Source organism: Pelophylax lessonae (assembly GCF_965119305.1).
Source record: "Pelophylax lessonae genome assembly, chromosome: 11".
Lineage (NCBI taxonomy): Eukaryota > Metazoa > Chordata > Amphibia > Anura > Ranidae > Pelophylax > Pelophylax lessonae.
The window spans coordinates 29,483,575-29,503,117 of NC_138778.1; the positions used below are offsets into that span (position 1 = coordinate 29,483,575).

General features: G+C 41.5%; 1 protein-coding gene across 1 annotated transcript in view; it reads left to right on the plus strand.

The window, feature by feature from the left end:
* LOC309567341 (polycystin-1-like) overlaps positions 1–19,543 on the plus strand; it is a gene marked incomplete at its 5' end in the record, with an annotated part of 90,946 nt that overhangs the window by 20,894 nt on the left and 50,509 nt on the right. Inside the window, 8 exons of the mRNA XM_082272757.1 lie at positions 883–4,517; positions 8,066–8,206; positions 10,095–10,232; positions 10,445–10,727; positions 12,717–12,924; positions 13,249–13,405; positions 16,431–16,565; positions 19,162–19,303. Of these exons, the coding sequence (XP_082128883.1) occupies positions 883–4,517; positions 8,066–8,206; positions 10,095–10,232; positions 10,445–10,727; positions 12,717–12,924; positions 13,249–13,405; positions 16,431–16,565; positions 19,162–19,303 (4,839 nt within the window). The remainder of the gene's footprint in view (positions 1–882; positions 4,518–8,065; positions 8,207–10,094; positions 10,233–10,444; positions 10,728–12,716; positions 12,925–13,248; positions 13,406–16,430; positions 16,566–19,161; positions 19,304–19,543) is intronic.

A 19,543-nucleotide genomic window follows, 5' to 3' on the forward strand; every position in this document is an offset into this window, starting at 1 on the left:
CACAACGACAAACTAGGAAACTTGGAAAAGACAGCCGCACACTTCAACGGGATACCAATAAATGGGTAGGACAAGATGTGTGAAGCATGGTAATCTTCCATTCATTCTTGTGACTCTGTGCGCATTACCTCTATGCCTCTGTGCGCATTATAAAAAAGACATTTTATTGGTATCCCGTTGGGGTGTGCGACTGCCTTTTCCACTACTGTCACTCAAACCTTGCTGCTTAAAGAGACGCTGTCACTTTTCCCTGAAATTGCAGTTTCCACATAGCGCACCCTGTCTAGACATGTATACTTACCCAGCCATTCTCCATTGTCAATTAGAGCAAGCCTAACATGCTGAGGCATCTGGTTGTATGGGAACATGTGACCTCCCTAAAGTGGCAGTGTTTGGGACTGAGCGGCCAACCATGAGGCCCAAACATTATAGTGTGGGGGGTACATTGACATCATTCCTATGTCCAAACTCCAACACCAGCCAGCACAGAGGTGTGATGCTGCAGTGCAGAGGTGGCAAGGAATTGTGAGTAAAGATACATGTCTGGGGAGGTAGGCTATATGCATTTAGTGTCTCTGTAACAAGTAATGCCAATGTACAAAACAATATACATATTTAAATTGCTGCATAAACTGTCAACACTATATAAATATCTGCAATAAATAAAAAAAATAAACCATTAGCATATGGAATGGGATACAGGAAGTGCTTTGGTTTCAGTAAATCCAGCAGATTTTAGACACTGAGATAGCGCTGGGAAAAAGTGAGCAGTACTTATATAAGTAATGAGGATGCATATGGAATGAGAAACTATTACATGCTAAAATAGGAAAGGACTATACATTTTATATAATAGCTAATGATAACTTTGGTTCATTATAGGTCATTATCAAGTGACTGTAAACGCTTATACCAGTGGCTCTGAGATCACAAGGACTTTACCGTTACAAGTTGTCCATCGACTCTCCAGCTTGAGTCTGAAAGTAGACCATTCCACTCTTCAAGTTCATAAAACTACATCGTTCTCAGCTACTTGTCTTCCTTCTCCCTTTGGTGTGACTGTCACATGGGATTTTGGTGATAAATCTGACATTGTCCAAAGTGATTATTTGCAAACACAACACATCTACACATCACTTGGCACATACAATGTCACAGCCACTGTGACAAATGGACAGAGCTCCGTAACAGGATCATTAATGGTGACCATTGAAGAGAAAATTGAAGGTTTGCAAGTGTTAAGCAATGAACCAACTGAACTGGGAGCAGAAAGCATAATAACCTGTTTATTAACTCAGGGCACAAACGTTATATGGAATTTTTATATGGGGGATGGTATAACTTACTCTAACCAGTCAAAGCCTTCAGTAACCCATACATACTCCCAGTGGGGCAATTTTACTGTTAGAGCAGTTGCTAGAAACTCTTTGAGCTACAAAAGTAGTTCCATTGTTATTCAGATTTACATGATTCATGTCAATAACATCCTCCCCGATGTTATCACCAGTCATTTGAAGACCCAATTTACTGTAGACCTCACAGGGCCGTCCATCTTGCTGAAATTTCGCTGGGACTTTGGAGATGGCAGTAAACCAATACTGGTGCAAGGAAAAGCTGAGGTTTGGCATAGCTATGTTGCTGCTGGTAATTATACACTGAAGCTATTGGTGAGTGGACAGAAAGGCAGCAACATTTATAGCAAAATCATTACAGTAGAAGATCAGATAATGGTGGCTACCATCAATGCATCGGCTTCAGTTACTAATGTGTCCCAGGAAATCCTTTTTAATGCTTTGTTGCAACCTCCACCAGATCTTGTGCACCTCTATTGGTATCAATGGGATTTTGGAGTTGGAATGTTACTTCTCAATTCTTCCTCATCAGAGGCTACATGGGCTTACAAGTTTGAAGGACAGTACAAAGTCACATTGACTGTATGGAATCAAGTCAGCCAGTACAGGACACAGTCTTATATCACTGTTCAAAGACCCATTACGTTGGTTTCTATAAAACATAATGGTGGAGATGTAATCTCAGCTGGTGTTGAGGTAGCATTTACTGCAGTCGTCTCTGATGTCTCTGCCAATTTCCTTTGGAGTTTTGGTGATTCATCTCGTGTGGATCTTGGACAAAATGTCTCATACACATTTCATCTGTCAGGCAACATAACTGTCAGTGTTCAGGTAAATAACAGTGTGAGCTTCGGTGAAACCTCTATTACAGTACATGTCCAAACTCCGATCAGAAGATTGTGTTTAGATGCTGATCATGTGGTGGCAAGGACAAGGCAAAAGGTCAATTTTTTTACATCTCTGTCTAGTGGGGATAGTGTGCAATATTACTGGTCAATGTGTAACTCATGTCCAAATGTGATTGGACCTTCAAATATCTCCCATGTATTCACTGATTCGGGAACCTACAGGGTTAGAGTGAAGGCAAAAAATTTAGTGGGCTTAGCTGAAGCATTCATCATGGTAGATGTGCAGGAGCCGATTGAAGGTGCTAGCATACATCAAGAGAACCCATGTGTAGTTGGTTATGCTGGTCTTACGGAACCCCTCACCCTCACAGCTCATGTTATCAAAGGCACCAACCTTACATTCCGCTGGGTGTTGTGGCCTGGGCCATGGGAAAACAACAATTCATCTATTTCTTTCCACCCAACTAAACTAGAAGTCATTTTGGCAGAGGTTTGGGTAGAGAATGCCTTGGGGGTTGCATATGCCAAAACTCAAGTCAAAATCTTAGAGCGAATAAGAGGTGTTTATATTCAGAAATCTGACAGCTTTGTTGCTCTTAGAAATCCAGTAAACATTACAGTTTATGCTGAATCTGGTAGTGAACTGGAGTACAATTGGCATCTTGGGGAAGGTTCAGCAATGCCAACCAGTCAAAAGCAATCTGTGACTTTGATTTTCCTTACCCCAGGTTTAAAGAACATTACAGTTATAGTGTCCAATGCTTTGAGTTCAGCTATTGTGTCAACAGTGTTGACTGTGCAAGAAGTTTTGTCTAACCTTAGCATTGGCATTGAAGACATATATCATTCCCAAGCAGTTATGTCACACAAAAAGATTTTATTATATGGGTCAGTTGAAAATGGCACAGATTTGACGTGGAAATGGGCAGTGACTGGAGCAAACAAAGATGTCACATACAATACCCAAAACATGTCACATATCTTCACAGAACCTGAGCAGTATTGGCTGTGGCTTTGGGCCTGGAACTCAGTGAGCAATGCCAGCACATCTGTTTCATTGTTGGTAGAGGATCCAGTAAGTGGGTTTATGCTAAGCACAGAGAAAAACCTCTTCTGTATGGGGCAAGAAGTCAACATTTGTCCCAGTGTTCACCATGGCACAAATGTGTCCTTCACATTGATGGTTCCTCAGCTGAATCTCTCTGAGACTCTCATGAATAACTGTGGTCACTTTAATTTTCCATTTCCAGGAACATTTAATATTCGGGCCATTGCGCATAATAAAGTCAGCAGAGCAAATTTTAGCCATAGCATTCAAGTTGCAGAGAGCCTGAAAGGGTTGAAAGTGATAGGTCTTCCATCTTCTTGGCCTGTGAATCAAACAATGCATTTAACTGCCATCCTGGAATCTGGATATGCCACCAGCTTTCAATGGACCTTCCAACAAATTGGACAACCTGAGTTTACACTTATAGGTCAATCCATAGCATTCACTTTTCTCAAAACTGGAGCACTTCATGTTCTGCTCAATGTTAGCAACCCCTCATGTTTCTCCTCATTTACATCATCAGTGATCATCCAATCACCAGTAACTAAGGTTTACCTGCAGAGCAACATCAAAGAGATTTTTCTGAACCAGTGTGTCACATTTCTTGCTGTTGTATCTGATGGGTCGGACCTACATTTCCTCTGGACATTTGAAGGTGATGGTAAAAATGTTACAAGTGTGGAGAATACAGTTGAATACTGTTACAACCATGAAGGGGATTTTTTGACTCGTGTTTCTGCTTTTAATCTTGTGAGTGTAGTCTATGCTCAAACAACAGTGAGAGTTCGATCACTGGCATGTGAAAAGCCCCAAGTCCAGATAATAGAACCACCAAAGTTTGTGTACAGATCCTTTGGTGGTAACTTTGAAATTAGTGTGAATCTAAGAGGATGTACTAAGTACAAAGGGGTATATCTATGGCAGCTTTACAAAGGGACAGATTGCTCCACTGACTTGTTAACTGTCCCAAAATTGGACACATCCAAAACTTTCTTGTCCATTCCTGGACGCACACTTAGCATTGGAATTTACTGCTTGCTGTTCACCATCACTCTTGAAAGAACACCGCTCTCTAATAATGCAACACATGTTTTTCAAGTCAGACATAGCTCACTCATTGCTCAGATCCAAGGAGGCTCAAAGCGAATTTGGCCAGTAGACATAGACTTGTCTTTGGATGGTACGCAGTCTTATGATCCTGACCTGGATGAAAGACAGAAAGAGATGGATATGGAATATGAATGGAGTCTGAAACCACTGGAGAAAAAGGTAAGCTAGCCAAGAACTATAATTGGTTGTTACATTGTTAGGCAAATCATACAATGCTGTTAACCTTCCTAGCGGTATTCCCGAGCGTGACTCGGGGTTAGATTTTAGAGCCAAAAGCGGTAACCCCCGAGCCACACTCTGGGTACCGCTAGGAAGATCGCTGGATCCTGGTAGAGGTTTTACTTACCTTTTCTCCGGGATCCAGCGAAGAATGCGGGCGGTATGCGGAGCTTCCTTCCGATCGTCTGCGACCCCCGGCTTCCGTCTCCGGCGACGTGACGTCCGCCGGGGGGTGGAACCGGTGGCAAATTCAAATGTAAAACACACCAAACACACTGATTCCATTCAAAATAAAAAAAATTCACATTACATTGCCCCCCAGTGCCCTTTCCTGCAGTTTTACTGTACTTTTTATGTATATATATATATATATACGTAATTCTTGTGAATGAGCAGCCCAAACCAACTGTATACATTATATATATATATATATATATGTACGTATATATATATATATATATATATATATATATATATATATATATTTATATTTATATATATATATGTATACATAATATATGTATACATACATATATATATATATATATATATATATATATATATATATATATATATATATATATATATATAATAAATGTATACAGTTGGTTGGGGCTGCTCATTCACAAGAATTACATGCAAAATAATGGTACCGCTTTCAGCACCTAAAATCCAAAAGAATCATACCGCCAGGGAGGTTAATTAAAGAGTAACTCCATTTTGTTGCAGATTCCTACCTTTTGTTATTCTGAAGAATCTGTATGGGGGTGTTTTTATAATTATTAATTTATTAATTTTGAATCTGCATCCCTTTAGATGGGAATTTTGGGAGCATCTCACCAAAAAAAGGACATTTTTATTGCAAGGAATGCCAAAAATCTGACTTGTATCAGAGTGCAGACTTCTGGGAAAATCATTTAGCCAATCACTCAAGCAGGAAATTACATTTTCAGGGGGCATTCTGTACACCATCTGTGTACAGAACACTTCCAGGTAGCCATATTGCATTACATTTTACTGAGAATTACAGTGCTGAAGATTATAAAGGGAAGGCTAGTTGCTTGTTGTGTTGTTGGTGGACAGGTTTCTGTGATGGTCCTGGCTTTCTGGCTGTGATTTCTGTGCAGTAATGGATTTTAAAACTGCTATCAGTGCTAAATATACCCATTTGATCAATACGGAGTGACTAAGAGGAATTGATCGTTCCATGGTGCTATCCACTTTCCCTTGGATTCATTGAGTTTTATGTGAAACATCCCTTTGCTTGGCGAGGCTTTCTCATTCATTTGAGTAGCCATGGCGCTCTGGTAAGCTGCTCCCATTATTTGTGCACTGTGGTGTCCCCATCCCACACATTGCCTGGGTGTCACAGGAAGGATCGTTTTCACAGTATTTGCACTTGGATCTGTTTTGAACTTTCACCATAAATTTCTTTTTTATTGATTTTTTATTGCTTTTTTGGGACTTTATTCACTATATTTTCCTTGGACATTTTGTTCACCCTTCTTGATGATGATTCATTGTCAGTGTATCATTTACTAATTTTATATTACTTTAGCGCTACACTTTTTTACTATTATTGCATTATTGATCACTGTCTGTTGATTTTGTGTTAGCTGCTTTTTTTTCACTTGCAATCATTTTTTTCACATATTGACTCATCATTTTTATAGCGCAGAAACATCCCTGTGCTATTTATTTGACAAAAATTGAAATTAATGGGGTTTGCTTGTTGGGCGTTTTGAGACTTCAGAGATGAGCGTTTTACGAGCTGAAAACACTTAGGTGTGAACAGGGCCTTATTATTTTAAGGAAAAAATAATGGAATGAAATGGGGCTTTTAATATCAGTTTACTATTAGACTTGATGGCTAATTTTTGGAGTATGGTAAATTGTGTGTTGTTTGTCCCATCCAAACCACTATGCTTATTGTATTTTCTCTAAAACAAATATACTCCTCTGACCATCTATAGATTGGAGTTTATTTATGAACATCCTTGCATGAATGACCTTCTTGGACAGTCTGTATTGTCTGCAGACCACCATGTTCTCCCATCTTAGGGGTCTCCAAACTAGGGCCTGCAGGCCACATCCGACCCTCTTTAAGATTTTTTCTGGCCCCAAGCCAGCATTAGTGGCATACTTTCAATGTGCACAAATTAAGGATTAAGGACTGCAGAGGCTGTATATGGTTTACATAGGGCCACTGATGTAGGCAGGCCTGCACTGGCCATAGGGCACACCAGGCATTTGCAGAGTGAGTCGGAGCCAACAGGCAACTGTCGAGCTGCCCCTTGACCCCGCGCCACACACCCAGCCTCTCCACGGCCAGCCACTGTTGGGGGACCAGGGGGAGGAAACTGGAGGTTAGCTGACCCCTGACCATGAAGGGGGAAGAGCTTGAGGAGGTCTCTGCTGTGTGAGCTGTAACTCACAGCCTGTGAGGAGATCCCATCTCCTGATCTCGTGATAGTTGTCAGAGTGACACTGACTGCTGCTACCTGACATGTGGAGGGAGCCAGAGAGACAGTGAGTGCCAGTGAAGTTATTTTATATCCCCCCAAGGTAAGAACTTGTCAGGTGGGGGGGAGCAATGGGGATGGGGAAACTGGGGATGATAATGGGGATGAAGGCTTCCATAGGAGGACCAGACCTTATCATTGGTGTGTGACCCCCTCCACTTGGTTCTGCCCCCCTCTCTTCTGTCCACCTGGCTCTGTCCTTCCCTCCATCTGGCTGCATCCCCCCTCTCTGCTGTCCACCTGACTCTTCCCCCCACCTCCTGGCTCTGTCCCCTCTTTTCCTCCATCCACCTGGATGCTGGGAAAAACCCCTGGGTGGCCACACTAGGCAGGTTTGTGGAGCCAAAAACAACAATTCTCCTGCACTCGGGTGGTGTGTAATGAAGGATAAGTACTTTTATATATGGTCTTGGTGTGCACCGCTCAAGGTCTTGCTGCCCCTTCTGGACCAAGGGTATCCAAAGTACACTAAAAGACAACAACAAAAGAAGGGCGCACCGACCTTGTGCGACCTTGTGCATTACCACTAAAAAAGGTTTATTAAGATCCAAAGACAACACATATACTCACAAACGAGTGATGATAAAAAACATTAAACCACAATGGAACCAGTCATCCTTAAAGTATCCAGGGTATCCCTGTACTGGACGACGTGATGGTGTCAGCAACTGTATGGCTTGGCTGATGCGTTTAGAGGGAGGACCCTCTTTCTCAGAGCCACAACGCGCACTTTTGTTGTGGAGCCAAGTGCCAGATTCTTTTGTTTTATTTAACCATGCCCCTTTAAGTCCCTCCCACTGTTAACACAATTTGGCCACATTCACTGTTCACCGCCTCATTGCTGCTCTCTTTGAGACACCTGGAGAACCTGATATAAGGTGGAACTTCGATAATAAAGGCCCTCTGTAATGGTAAGGGCTTATGTCACTTTAATGACTTCCTTTTACTTGTTTATGTTTTTCCAAGGGTACATCCTGCCCCTTGCCATCTTTGCCTGGAATGCCAAGGATCTCGGTCGTTTGGGCAGCACTTTGTGCCAATAACTCATTCATCTTCACCTTAACTGTATGGAAGCCTGGAAGACGTGCAGCTACGGCCCAGCAGATAGTAAGTGCATCACTGAATTTGATGCAAATATTATAAACTGCCACATGATTTACCAATAATGAAAAGAAATGGCTGCACTCCAGATAAGGTCAAAATCCAGGTTTATTGCTGGACATCCCAGTGTGACAAAAAGGTGGCAAGGTAGACGCGTTTCACACACTACAATGTGTGCTAAATCATTACTGTAATGATTTAGCACACATTGTAGTGTTTGAAACGCGTCTACCTTGCCACCTTTTTGTCACACTGGGATGTCCAGCAATAAACCTGGATTTTGACCTTATCTGGAGTGCAGCCATTTCTTTTCATTATCGATTATCCACGGAGGCGAGCCGGGGCGTGCACCGCTAGTGGTCATTAAGCCTCTGAACCACCTTGAGCAGTGAGTTTCCTTTCCTTGTATACACGATTTACCAAGTTATGATTTTAGAATTCTGTTAAAAGAATACCTGCCATTTGTTTCCCATGGCATTAACTAAGAAGCACGTAAAGAAAGTTTTACATTTTAGTTCCTATGTATAAAGACTTATCTGTATAGCTGAGCAACTCCGAGTCAGGGAAACAGGCTTAACTCCTATGCTATGCTCTCCTAATACACGAACCTCCCCTGGTTTATCCTAATTTTCAGCTGAAGCCCCCAAGCTCTACAACTGTTATCCATATCCACCAACAAACACCCAACACTTCTTCTAGAGGTCGGACTTATTGTGCTTATTGCTGGTCCATTGCTTGTCACAATCCAAGGACACTGGATCTCCTCAGTCTAAAGGATGCCGAGATGGCTTCAAGTGTTGTTTTGCAGCAGACACCAACTTCCTGGTAATTGCCAGCTGTATGTGTTCCTGCTTTTTAATATCTAAAGGGAATATGAACTTTATTGACTGGAGATGCCATTTTAGATTTAATCGTATTTTAGTCATATGAATTGAAACTGAATTTTTTTTTTTTCGTTAAGTTTTCGTCACTGAAAGCATGCAGGTGACGTAAACTATGACGAAAATGTTTTCGGTGACTAAATTAACACTGTTAATATGTTTTATTGTTTTAAATATTACACTACATTAAAAACGATCTTCTCCTACAACACCGTCTTTCCTCATTTGGCACTGTGATTTAGTTTTTTGTTGTGGAATGCTGGAAAAGCAGAAACCACATTGGGGGGGGGAATTTACTAAATCTGGAAAGTGCAAAATCTGGTGCAGGTCAGCAAAGAAACCATTCAACTTCCAGGTTTTATTGTCGAAGATTAACTGAACAAGCTGAAGTTAGAAGCTGATCGGCTCCAATGCCTAGCTGCACCAGATTCTGAGTGCTCCAGTTGTAGTAAATCACCCCCCCATAGTGACATACAGCTGGTGATGATTATTGGGAGAGTGATTTCTGGCACAAAAAGCCATGTGAAGTCATCCGGGGATTTATTGGACTGAGGAAATTGAAATTTTTATCCTTTTATGCAAGTAAAAACCCAGCAACAAGAACAGTAAGACCAACCCCTATGTCAGGGATCCTCAAACTACGGCCCTCCACCAATTGTGGAACTACACATCCCTTGAGGCATTGTAAAACTCTGATATTTCCAGACATGACTAGGTATGATGGGAATTGTAGTTCCTGAACAACTGGAGGGCCATAGTTTGAAGACCCCTGCCCTATGTGGTCATGCACTTGAGAATTTTGGGTACTCAGTGTTGGATAAGGATATCAGTTCCTAAAGGGCAGTGGGACCAGTCCCTTCTTTGGTCCTGCGTTACTTGCTACCTAAATTATATACTTAATGATGTTGGCATAATCTGTGATGGTTTATGGGTTTGATTACTAAATGTTCTGGTGACAATGATTGATTTTAAGGCCTAAGTACTATTTACAGTCTCTTTCTCTCCCTCTGCAGGTCTTGCTTCAACCTGGCAAAGTGTTACCAGTCTTTGTTCAATGCATCTCATGCCATTTATCATCTCCCTATAAGTTCAGCCTCAGTGGTCCTGTCATTTTGTATGGTGAATGTGATACTTGCCACAATAATACAATGGTGAGAAACTTCTGCAATTTATTGAAAAAAAAAATGTATGCAACAGTATTAAATTATGAGATCCAACAGTATCAATGTTGGGTGACTCTACAATTATAGTCAAATTTAGAAAGTTCTCAACTGTGGGGCGTGCAATGATGTGCATTAAAAAAAAAAAATTCTCAAAGGTTGGGACATACATTACATACACAGATGTTATTCATGTCTTTCAGTTTACTTGGAGTGCTTTTGACTCCCTGGGGGATCCTCTGATGTTGGACAGGAACACAACCACCAGTGGGCCTTGGAGCCCCGAACTTGTAATCCGGAGAGGGGTCCTGCAGGGTCATCTGTCTTATACTTTCTATTTGCGGGCTGCTCAGCAGAGAGGATCTGAATGGGGAGAAAGCAGCATCACTCTTATACCAAATATGCCGCCAACTGGGGGGAAGTGCTCATTGCTCCCCCAACACACTCTTGTGTGGTTAGAAACTCTCTTAGAGTATACCTGCACAGGTGAGTAGCCGTGGGAAATATCACACTGCAGCCACAGGCAAAGCTTATTTGTAATTGCAATGTAATGACAAGAAGATGCATTTACAGTGTCACCTTATGACATCTTCCCAGAGCTTTATCTTCTTTATTTATTATTACCTGAATTTTGATATTGGGAAAATCAACGTTTGGTTTATACAAAACTCTTCTCCACTATCAGTAATTTTCATTACTTAATGCCCTGAGGATCGTTTGGACCAATGGCTGCATGCAGCATTTTGGTGCTTATTGTTTGTCCATAAGACCCCAGAAGTGGAAGCATTAATTAGTAAAGGGGGTGTAATGACGGTGATCCCTAGCTGTCTCGAATAACATGCCGCTAGTCTCTTAGGGGTTGATTTACTAAAACTGGAGAGTGAAAAATCTGGTGCAGCTCTGCATAGAGACCAATTAGCTTTCAGGTTTTATTGCCAATGCTTAATTGAACAAGCTAAAGTTAGAAGCTGATTGGCTACCATGCACAGTTGCACCAGATTTTGCACTCTCCAGTTTTAGTAAATCAACCCCCTAATGTCTGCTGTAGCATGTCTTCAATGTCAAAGTACACCAGAGCTCAGAGCAACCATCCCCTGTATATTGTCAGCAGTTTCTGATCATCTCATGTGACATGTCTGCAGTCTCTGAACATTGCCTGAAGTATAACGGAGAGTCTGACCGTGTTTTGTAGTATGTCTGCAGTCTCTGACCATCTTGTGTAGTATGTCTGCAGTCTTTGACCATCTCCTGTACTATGTCTGCAGTCTCTGACCATCTCCTGTACTATGTCTGCAGTCTCTGACCATCTCCTGTACTATGTCTGCAGTCTCTGACCATCTCCTGTACCATGTCTGCAGTCTCTGACCATCTCCTGTAGTATATCTGCAGTCTCTGACCATCTCCTGTACCATGTCTGCAGTGTCTGACCATCTCCTGTAGTATGTCTGCAGTCTCTGACCACCATTTGTAGTATGTCTGCAGTCTTTGTCCATCATTTGTAGTATGTCTATAGACTCTGAACACTTTCTTTAGTATGTCTGCGGTCCCTGACCATCTTGTGTAGTATATTTGCAGGTATTTAACATTTCCTGTAGTATGTCTGCAGTCTCTGACAGTTTTATATGCAGCCCTGTGGTGATGTCAGAGTCCGCAGTTGAAGCCTTGTATATCTAGTAAGTTGACCACGATTGCTGTAATACTTTGTCTTCTTTAGTTTTGCATGTTGCCTACTACCAGCTTGTAAAATGCTCTTTGCAGTCTCTTTTGGTATGCAGCATTCCTCCTGACTGATCAGGGATCCTTGCAGATTGCAGCAGTGGTGGGGTAGAGTTGAGAATAGGTTCTTCCTTCATGTTTAGGGATGTTTAATTATATTGCACCATAGGTGTGTATAAATATTCTGCAGAAAGACTCTCAGACGTTAAGATAGGAATCAGTTTTGGGCATGGTGGCATAATTAGGTGTTCCCAAAACACCAATTTTGTGCCAGCTAGATAATTATACACCACAGGCACTACACAAGGATTATCACTTCTGTGTCAGTGACTCAGAAAGCATAAAGAAAGTTGGGTCAAAGCTCATGGGGTTGGTGACTCAAAAAGCACTGAATTCATTACATCAGCATGGAGCCAGTCAACTGGCATTTTTAGAAGACAGGAGCAATGTCAGCCTTGGTATTTATCCCAGTGCTAGCTCTCTTAAAATAAATGCTTATCAGACTTCTAGGGGAATACAAAATGTAATAAAATTTGTGAAATACACCATGCCAGGTAATTAAATTTCAACTTTGTTTAGTTTGAAAGAGTCACGCCCTGAAAGATGATTCCTGATTGGTCACAATATGTCACTGCAATTTGCCTTGTAACATGTACTGTAGGTAAATGCCCATTGACAGCCAGATCCAAAGCAAGAGAACTTCATCTCAAGAACCCCTCCATATACTGATCGTACTAATGGATTCTGTTTCTCTTCTAGGGTGGAGGGATCCTGATTCGGAGACTCAGCTCTTCTACTCCTTGTCAGTTGGGCTCTGCTCTGCCACAGGTTGTCAGAAACTCCATTTATACCGAGGACTAAAAAGCCAGGACAGTGTGCGGCCTCCTGCAGGCAGAGAGCTTGGAGAGATTTGGGTGTATGTGGAAGTGGAAGACTTGCAGGGAGCTCGGACTCTGGCATTGAACCGGTGAGGTCAAGGTCATTGGAATGGTCACACAATTCTCTGCTACCATGGGAATGTTGACCTTTGTAGAGAATATAAGTAACGGCTTTGTTATATCTTATTCTGCTTCTTGCATCAATGTCCTATCATTTATCTACCAAAATAACATATCTAATGTTAGCCAATTAAAGTGGATCTATAGTATTTTTGGTTTTAAATTAAGCCCTTAACAGTTTTATGATACACATTTTATTAACAGTATTCTCTTATAACGATGCTAAAACAGAACTATGGCATTTGTTGTATTTTGCAGAACCTCATGGTTTCCTTTATTTATTCTCTTTCCAGAACTTTATTGATTTCAGTGTCTTGGGTATCACCTGGTATTTCTATGACAAATTGGCTGAGGAATTACAGCAAGTCTATCTTGGAGAACATGCGTGTAGTGGGTGACACTCCGCAGGTGATCCAGTTAGCACTGGAGATGGTCACTGTTCTGAGCCTGGTGAGACATGGGGATGGCAATGGTATAAGCTGATGCTAAAGTATATATGGAACAAAGTTATAACAGCGCTTAACACATTAATTGGTGTATATAAATAGTGTTCAAAGAAATCCTCTTTCAAAGTGCAAATGTGCAAATATATGTGCAAAATTTATGCAGCTGCTGTGCATCCAAAAAAAATTCGGAAAGAATGTAAAATTAAAATTTAAAACAGCATTAGCATCTTATAAAAACAGGTATGGTAAGTAAATATATTATAAAGTGCAGAGTGATCAGTGAAAATATGACTATAGAAAACAGTGAATCAATATAGTCAAACAATATATCAGCATGAATAATAAATAAATAATTCTTGTATAAAAGTCCTTATTTCTTAATGTAATAAATATAAAGTGCTCAGGTGCAAAAAAACGATCCGATCGAATGGTGCTCCAGTGAGTGACCCGACCCTCCAGGTCCCCTACTCACCACAAATATATACAATCAGCGCTTGAAAGGATCTATGGCAACCGAGCTCCAATATTAATATTCCCAGGGGATAAGGAAAGCCTTGATAGGATCGCTCCAAACAAGTATCCGTTTTTCATCCAGATATAGGGAAAAGAAGAAGGGCCGATAGTGTAATACTTTTTAAATTTTTATATTCCCCCAAAGCATAGATGTATGTACTTACAAAGAAGAAAAAATGACTTCGCATGGATCAAATCAATGAATGAGGAACGCCGCAATGGCGTGCATTCCACGGATTACAGGAAGCAAAACCGGATGTGACGATGCGTGGTTGTACGCCGGAAATTACGTCAACGCGTTTCACCCGTGGAGTGGGCGTTTTCAAAGACCGTCTTTGAAAACGCCCACTCCACGGGTGAAACGCATTGACGTAATTTCCGGCGTACAACCACGCATCGTCACATCCGGTTTTGCTTCCTGTAATCGGTGGAACGCACGCCATTGCGGCGTTCCTCATCCATTGATTTGATCCATGCGAAGTCATTTTTTCTTCTTTGTAAGTACAATCTATGCTTTGGGGGAATAAAATAATTTAAAACGTATTACACTATCGGCCCTTCTTCTTTTCCCTATATCTGGATGAAAAACGGATACTTGTTTGGAGCGATCCTATCAAGGCTTTCCTTATCCCCTGGGAATATTAATATTGGAGCTTGGTTGCCATAGATCCTTTCAAGCGCTGTTTGTACATATTTGTGGTGAGTAGGGGACCTGGAGGGTCGGGTCACTCACTGGAGCACCATTCGATCGGATCGTTTTTTTGCACCTGAGCACTTTATATTTATTACATTAAGAAATAAGGACTTTTATACAAGAATTATTTATTTATTATTCATGTCGATATATTGTTTGACTATATTGATTCACTGTTTTCTATAGTCATATTTTCACTGATCACTCTGCACTTTATAATATATTTACTTACCATACCTGTTTTTATAAGATGCTAGCGCTGTTTTAAATTTTAATTTTAAATTCTGATGCTAAAGTGTTAGGGTACTTATAGACATGAGATGAGCAAGGTCTTTGGTCTAGTTAAATACATTTGATATAGGGCAGTCTACAGCCTCTAAACACTCAAACTCGGCGGGCCATTCTTTAGCCGGCCATACATGGATTGAAGTTGGCTGGTTTATCAGGGACCAGTCAAATTTTGATCCATGTATGGGCAGGATAGTTGTACACTAGTTGATCGACTAGTGCACAACAAACCTGTTGGGTTTTTCCCAAACAATCAGTGTCACCTTCTGTAGCTGGCAACAATCATCATTGTATTCTGACAGCATGGAAGGATCCTTGCTGTCGGAGTACAATAGTTCAGCGGAAAGGGTTCCCCCATCCACCTTGAATGTGTGAATAGGGGAATTGGATCTTTTTTTGTCATTCAACCCACTGGAAGAACAAAAAACATGGTCAATGTATGGGCTGCCTTACTGCAGTTAGGAGGTGCTATTCTTTATCAAGCCTCTAAAGCATTCCATCATAATAACATCAACTGCTCAAGTCCTGAAGAAGGGGGAGGCTTTTCCCCCAGAAACATGTTGGTTGTATTTGATGCTCTTAACCAATAAATGTTTCAGAAAGCCCTTTTAATAATAAAAGGGGTTCCTCAGTACATATCTAAGTGTTTATCATCTGCTGAGCGATTACTTTGTAATCAGAGAAGTAGCAACCTAGGACAAGAATAAGCCAAAGCATATATCACTTGTACACCTTGGTTCTCAAAAATAACATCCAAAAGTTTATTAAAGTTTTCACAAATTGTGAAATTTCGGAGGAGCCCTTCATCAGGTATGGGATGACCAGAACAAGGTCCATATACACTATACTTTTATCAAAGATCTGTTTCTTTGAAAGAAAACACACTTCACTGTATATACTTCAGACTCTCACTTCTATATTTCCTGTGTTATCACACACACATCAAACATTTGAGCATGTGTGGCTGACTGATCGCAAGGAACAATTGATCATCAAGGATGTTTTTACTAGAGCTGATCAAGTAATGAAAAGTTTTCATTTTCGTTCCTCCAGGTAAATATTTGATCAATCCCATGTCATTTTCGTAAAAAGTGATCCCAAGGCCACATTACTAGTTAACTGCTCAATTTAGAAAAGTGCATAGTGGCCCCCCAAGTATGTGCTGCTCCATGTTCTCTGGGTGAAATCCCGGTGCCACCTGTGTGACATCACATCATAAAACCTTTTGGCGTTAAAATACAGGATTCCTGTTTAGAATGCCACTGTGCATTGTAGCCACTGAGCAAACAGAATTTAAAGGGAATCACCACTCCCTAGCAACCCTTGGCTGGAAGCAAACTAGCCAGATCCAACTTGCACAACTCATTATGCTCATCCCTAGATTTTATCAGATCTTTTGCTTATGTTTTTCTGGGATTAATCCAAATCCAGGGAATGTCTGTTCAATCTTGGATCTTCTGACCTCCTTCACATGTCTGTGATCAGATAATGTCATGCATTTTACATGATGGTAAGCTATGTTTTCCATCCACAGGGTGATAATATAACTGAAGAAGAGCACGATTATCTTAGGCTTCTTCGAAACAATGTGACCCATGCTGTGTACTCCTTACCAGTCTCCAGTATGTGGGAAGTAGCTGCAGTTAGTGCAGCCTTGACGCAATGTGTGGTAAGTTCTTACAAGTGGAACATCATAACACCCAGACAGATATATGGAAAAGCTCTTGTATATTCTACCCCAGAAGTCATGGCTTCATTGTTTATTTCAGTTTGCAAAAGTAATTTGTATAGTGAGTTACCATGTGTTAGCTGACAGTTGGACTCAGCCCTCAGTTCTCTCCTTATAAGCCCATTGGCAGTACCTTGGTGGGCTTGCACAAGGGAGATATCACAGACGGCAAATATTCGATTGAAAATGTTCAATAGCAATCAAAGCATAAGTTGTTGCTGAACATATAACAAGTAGATTATTTTATTTCGACTTTTGTTTATAGCCAAGCTTACCCGCCATCTGGAGCAAATTTACTAACTATCCCTCAGGATCCCTCCAATTTTATCTGTCCAGTACGTGTTTCGATCAACAGTACCAAGCCCAGATAAAGAGAGTGAAACTCCAAAACACATTACCTTTTTATAATACAAGAGTCAAAATTAAATTAATCCAGAATTTATATGTTCTGCTTCTGGTGCTTAGCTCCTTGCGCACCCAGTTTCGACTCCAGAAAAAAGCCTATATTCAATTCAGCAACCCATACATTTCCACTACTTCTACTTCCAAGAGACTGGTCATGACTGAGATGTCCACTGGCCAACTGGGTCTGGTCACCAGTCCTCTAAGATCCTCTGGCAAAGAAAAAGTGACCAGTGCCTTGGTATTAGTCATTCAAAGTATTCAAATTACCCCTTTTTTAAATACACTCACGACCACTTTATTAGGCACACCTGTTCAATTGCTTGGTAAAACAAACTGCTAATCAGCCAATCACATGGCAGCAACTCAATGTATTTAGGCATATAGACGTGGTGAAGAGTACTTGCAGATATTCAAAGCGAGCATCGGAATGGGGAAGAAAGGGGATTTAAGTTACATTGAACGTGGCATGGTTGTTGGTGCCAGACGGGCCACTGGTCTGAGTATTTCAAAAACTGTTGATCTACTGGGATTTTTAGGCACAACCATCTCTAGGGTTTACAGAGAATGGATCCAAAAAAGAGAAAATATCCAGTGAGCGGCAGTTGTGTGGACAAAAATGTCTTGTTGATGTCAGAGATCAGAGGAGAATGGGCAGACTGGCTCAAGATGATAGAAAGGCAACAGTAACTCAAATAACCACTCCTTACAACCAAGGTATGGAGAATACCATCTCTGAATGCACAGCACACCGAAGCTTGAACGCTACAGTAGTAGAAGACCACACCAGGGTGCCACTCCTGTCAGCCCAGGGTGCCACTCCTGTCAGCAAAGAACAGGAAACTGAGGCTAAAATTTGCACACCAAAATTGGACAACAGAAGATTGGAAAAACGTTGCCTGCTGTGATTAGCTTCGCTTTCAGCTGCGACTTTCAGATGGTAGGGTCAGAATTTGGCGTAAACAACATGAAAGCCTGGATCCATCCTGCCTTGTATCAACGGTTCAGGCTGGTGGTGGTGGTGTAATGGTGTGGGGGATATTTTTTTGGCAAACTTTGGGCCCCTTAGTACCAACTGAGCATTGTTTAAATGCCACGGCCTACCTGAGTATTGTTGCTGACCATGTCCATCCCTTATTGATTACAGTGTTCACATCTTCTGATAGCTACATCCAGCAGGATAATGCACCATGTCACAAAGCCTAAATCATCTCACCACTTGTTTCTTGAACATGACAATGAAGTCATTGTTCACCAATGGCCTCCACAGTCACCAGATCTCAATCCAATAGAGCACCATTGAGATGTGGTGGAACAGGAGATTTGCATCATGGATATGTACCCGGCAAATCTTCAGCAACTGCATGATGCTATTATGTCAATATGGACCAAAACCTTGTTGAATTTATGCCAGGAAGAATTAGGGCAGTTGTGAAGACAAAAGGGGGTCCAACCCAGTACTAGCAAGGTGTACCTCATGAAGTAGCCGGGGAGTATATATGTGTATATATATAATATATATATATATATGTGTATGTATGTATGTTTTTTGCCATCTGTATCCCATTAGGGAGATTTCACTTCTTGTTCTGTAGACACAGCAGGAAATGGGAGAAAATCTATCCAATATGAGGGACAGCTGTGTATCCAATTATCTGAAAGGAGTGCTTTCACAAAATGTTAGGGCTCTTTCACACGGGCGGTCTGATCAGATCCGCCTGACACCCGCTGCCATCCGCATCCGATCCTGTCCGTGAAATCTGGACAGATGGAAACCCTATTTTTCCATCCGTTCAGGTATCGGATCGGATCGGATGAGAGCGGACAGGCGGTCCGCTCTCATCTGATCCCCCATAGAGAGCAGCGGGGGCTGTGACACCTCCCTCTCCGCACTGCAAGCGGAGACGGAGCTGTCATCCGCCGGCTCAACGGGGATCGGCGGATTGATCCCCGCTGAGCAGCACGGATCCGCCTACGGAGGCAGACCGTGTGAAAGAGGCCTTAGGCTATTTAGGCTCCACAGAAGGTCTGGTGTGCTGAGGAAAATTTTTTTTTCGATTTTCCTGTTACCATGCCCCTATGCCCAAGTTTCCTTGTGTCTGTGCTTTGTAATGCTCTTTGTCTCATATTAAAGGGTTTCCGTCATGATGTGGGTATGCCAGTATGGCTAAATGTCCTGAATGCCACAGAGAGGATGATCCATGTGCTGAATGAGAGGGGTGACCAGGGACACGGACTTGGTGCTGATGTGCCGCAGAACATTCTCACTTTATTAGGTAAATGCGTTCACTTCTTACTAAACCCAGGAATAGTACTGTGCAATGCCAGTGATTAAAGTATATGTCTAACCAATTTTTTTCTTGTTTTGAATAGAGTGTGAAAGGGTTAGAAGAACCTTTATCAGACTTTCCATTTGTCCTGATGAGAATTGTAACCTGAACAGAAAGATGGAAAATCGAAAATTTCCTCCATAAATGGGATGATGGTGTTCTAGTGTAGACACCTATAACCGTCTC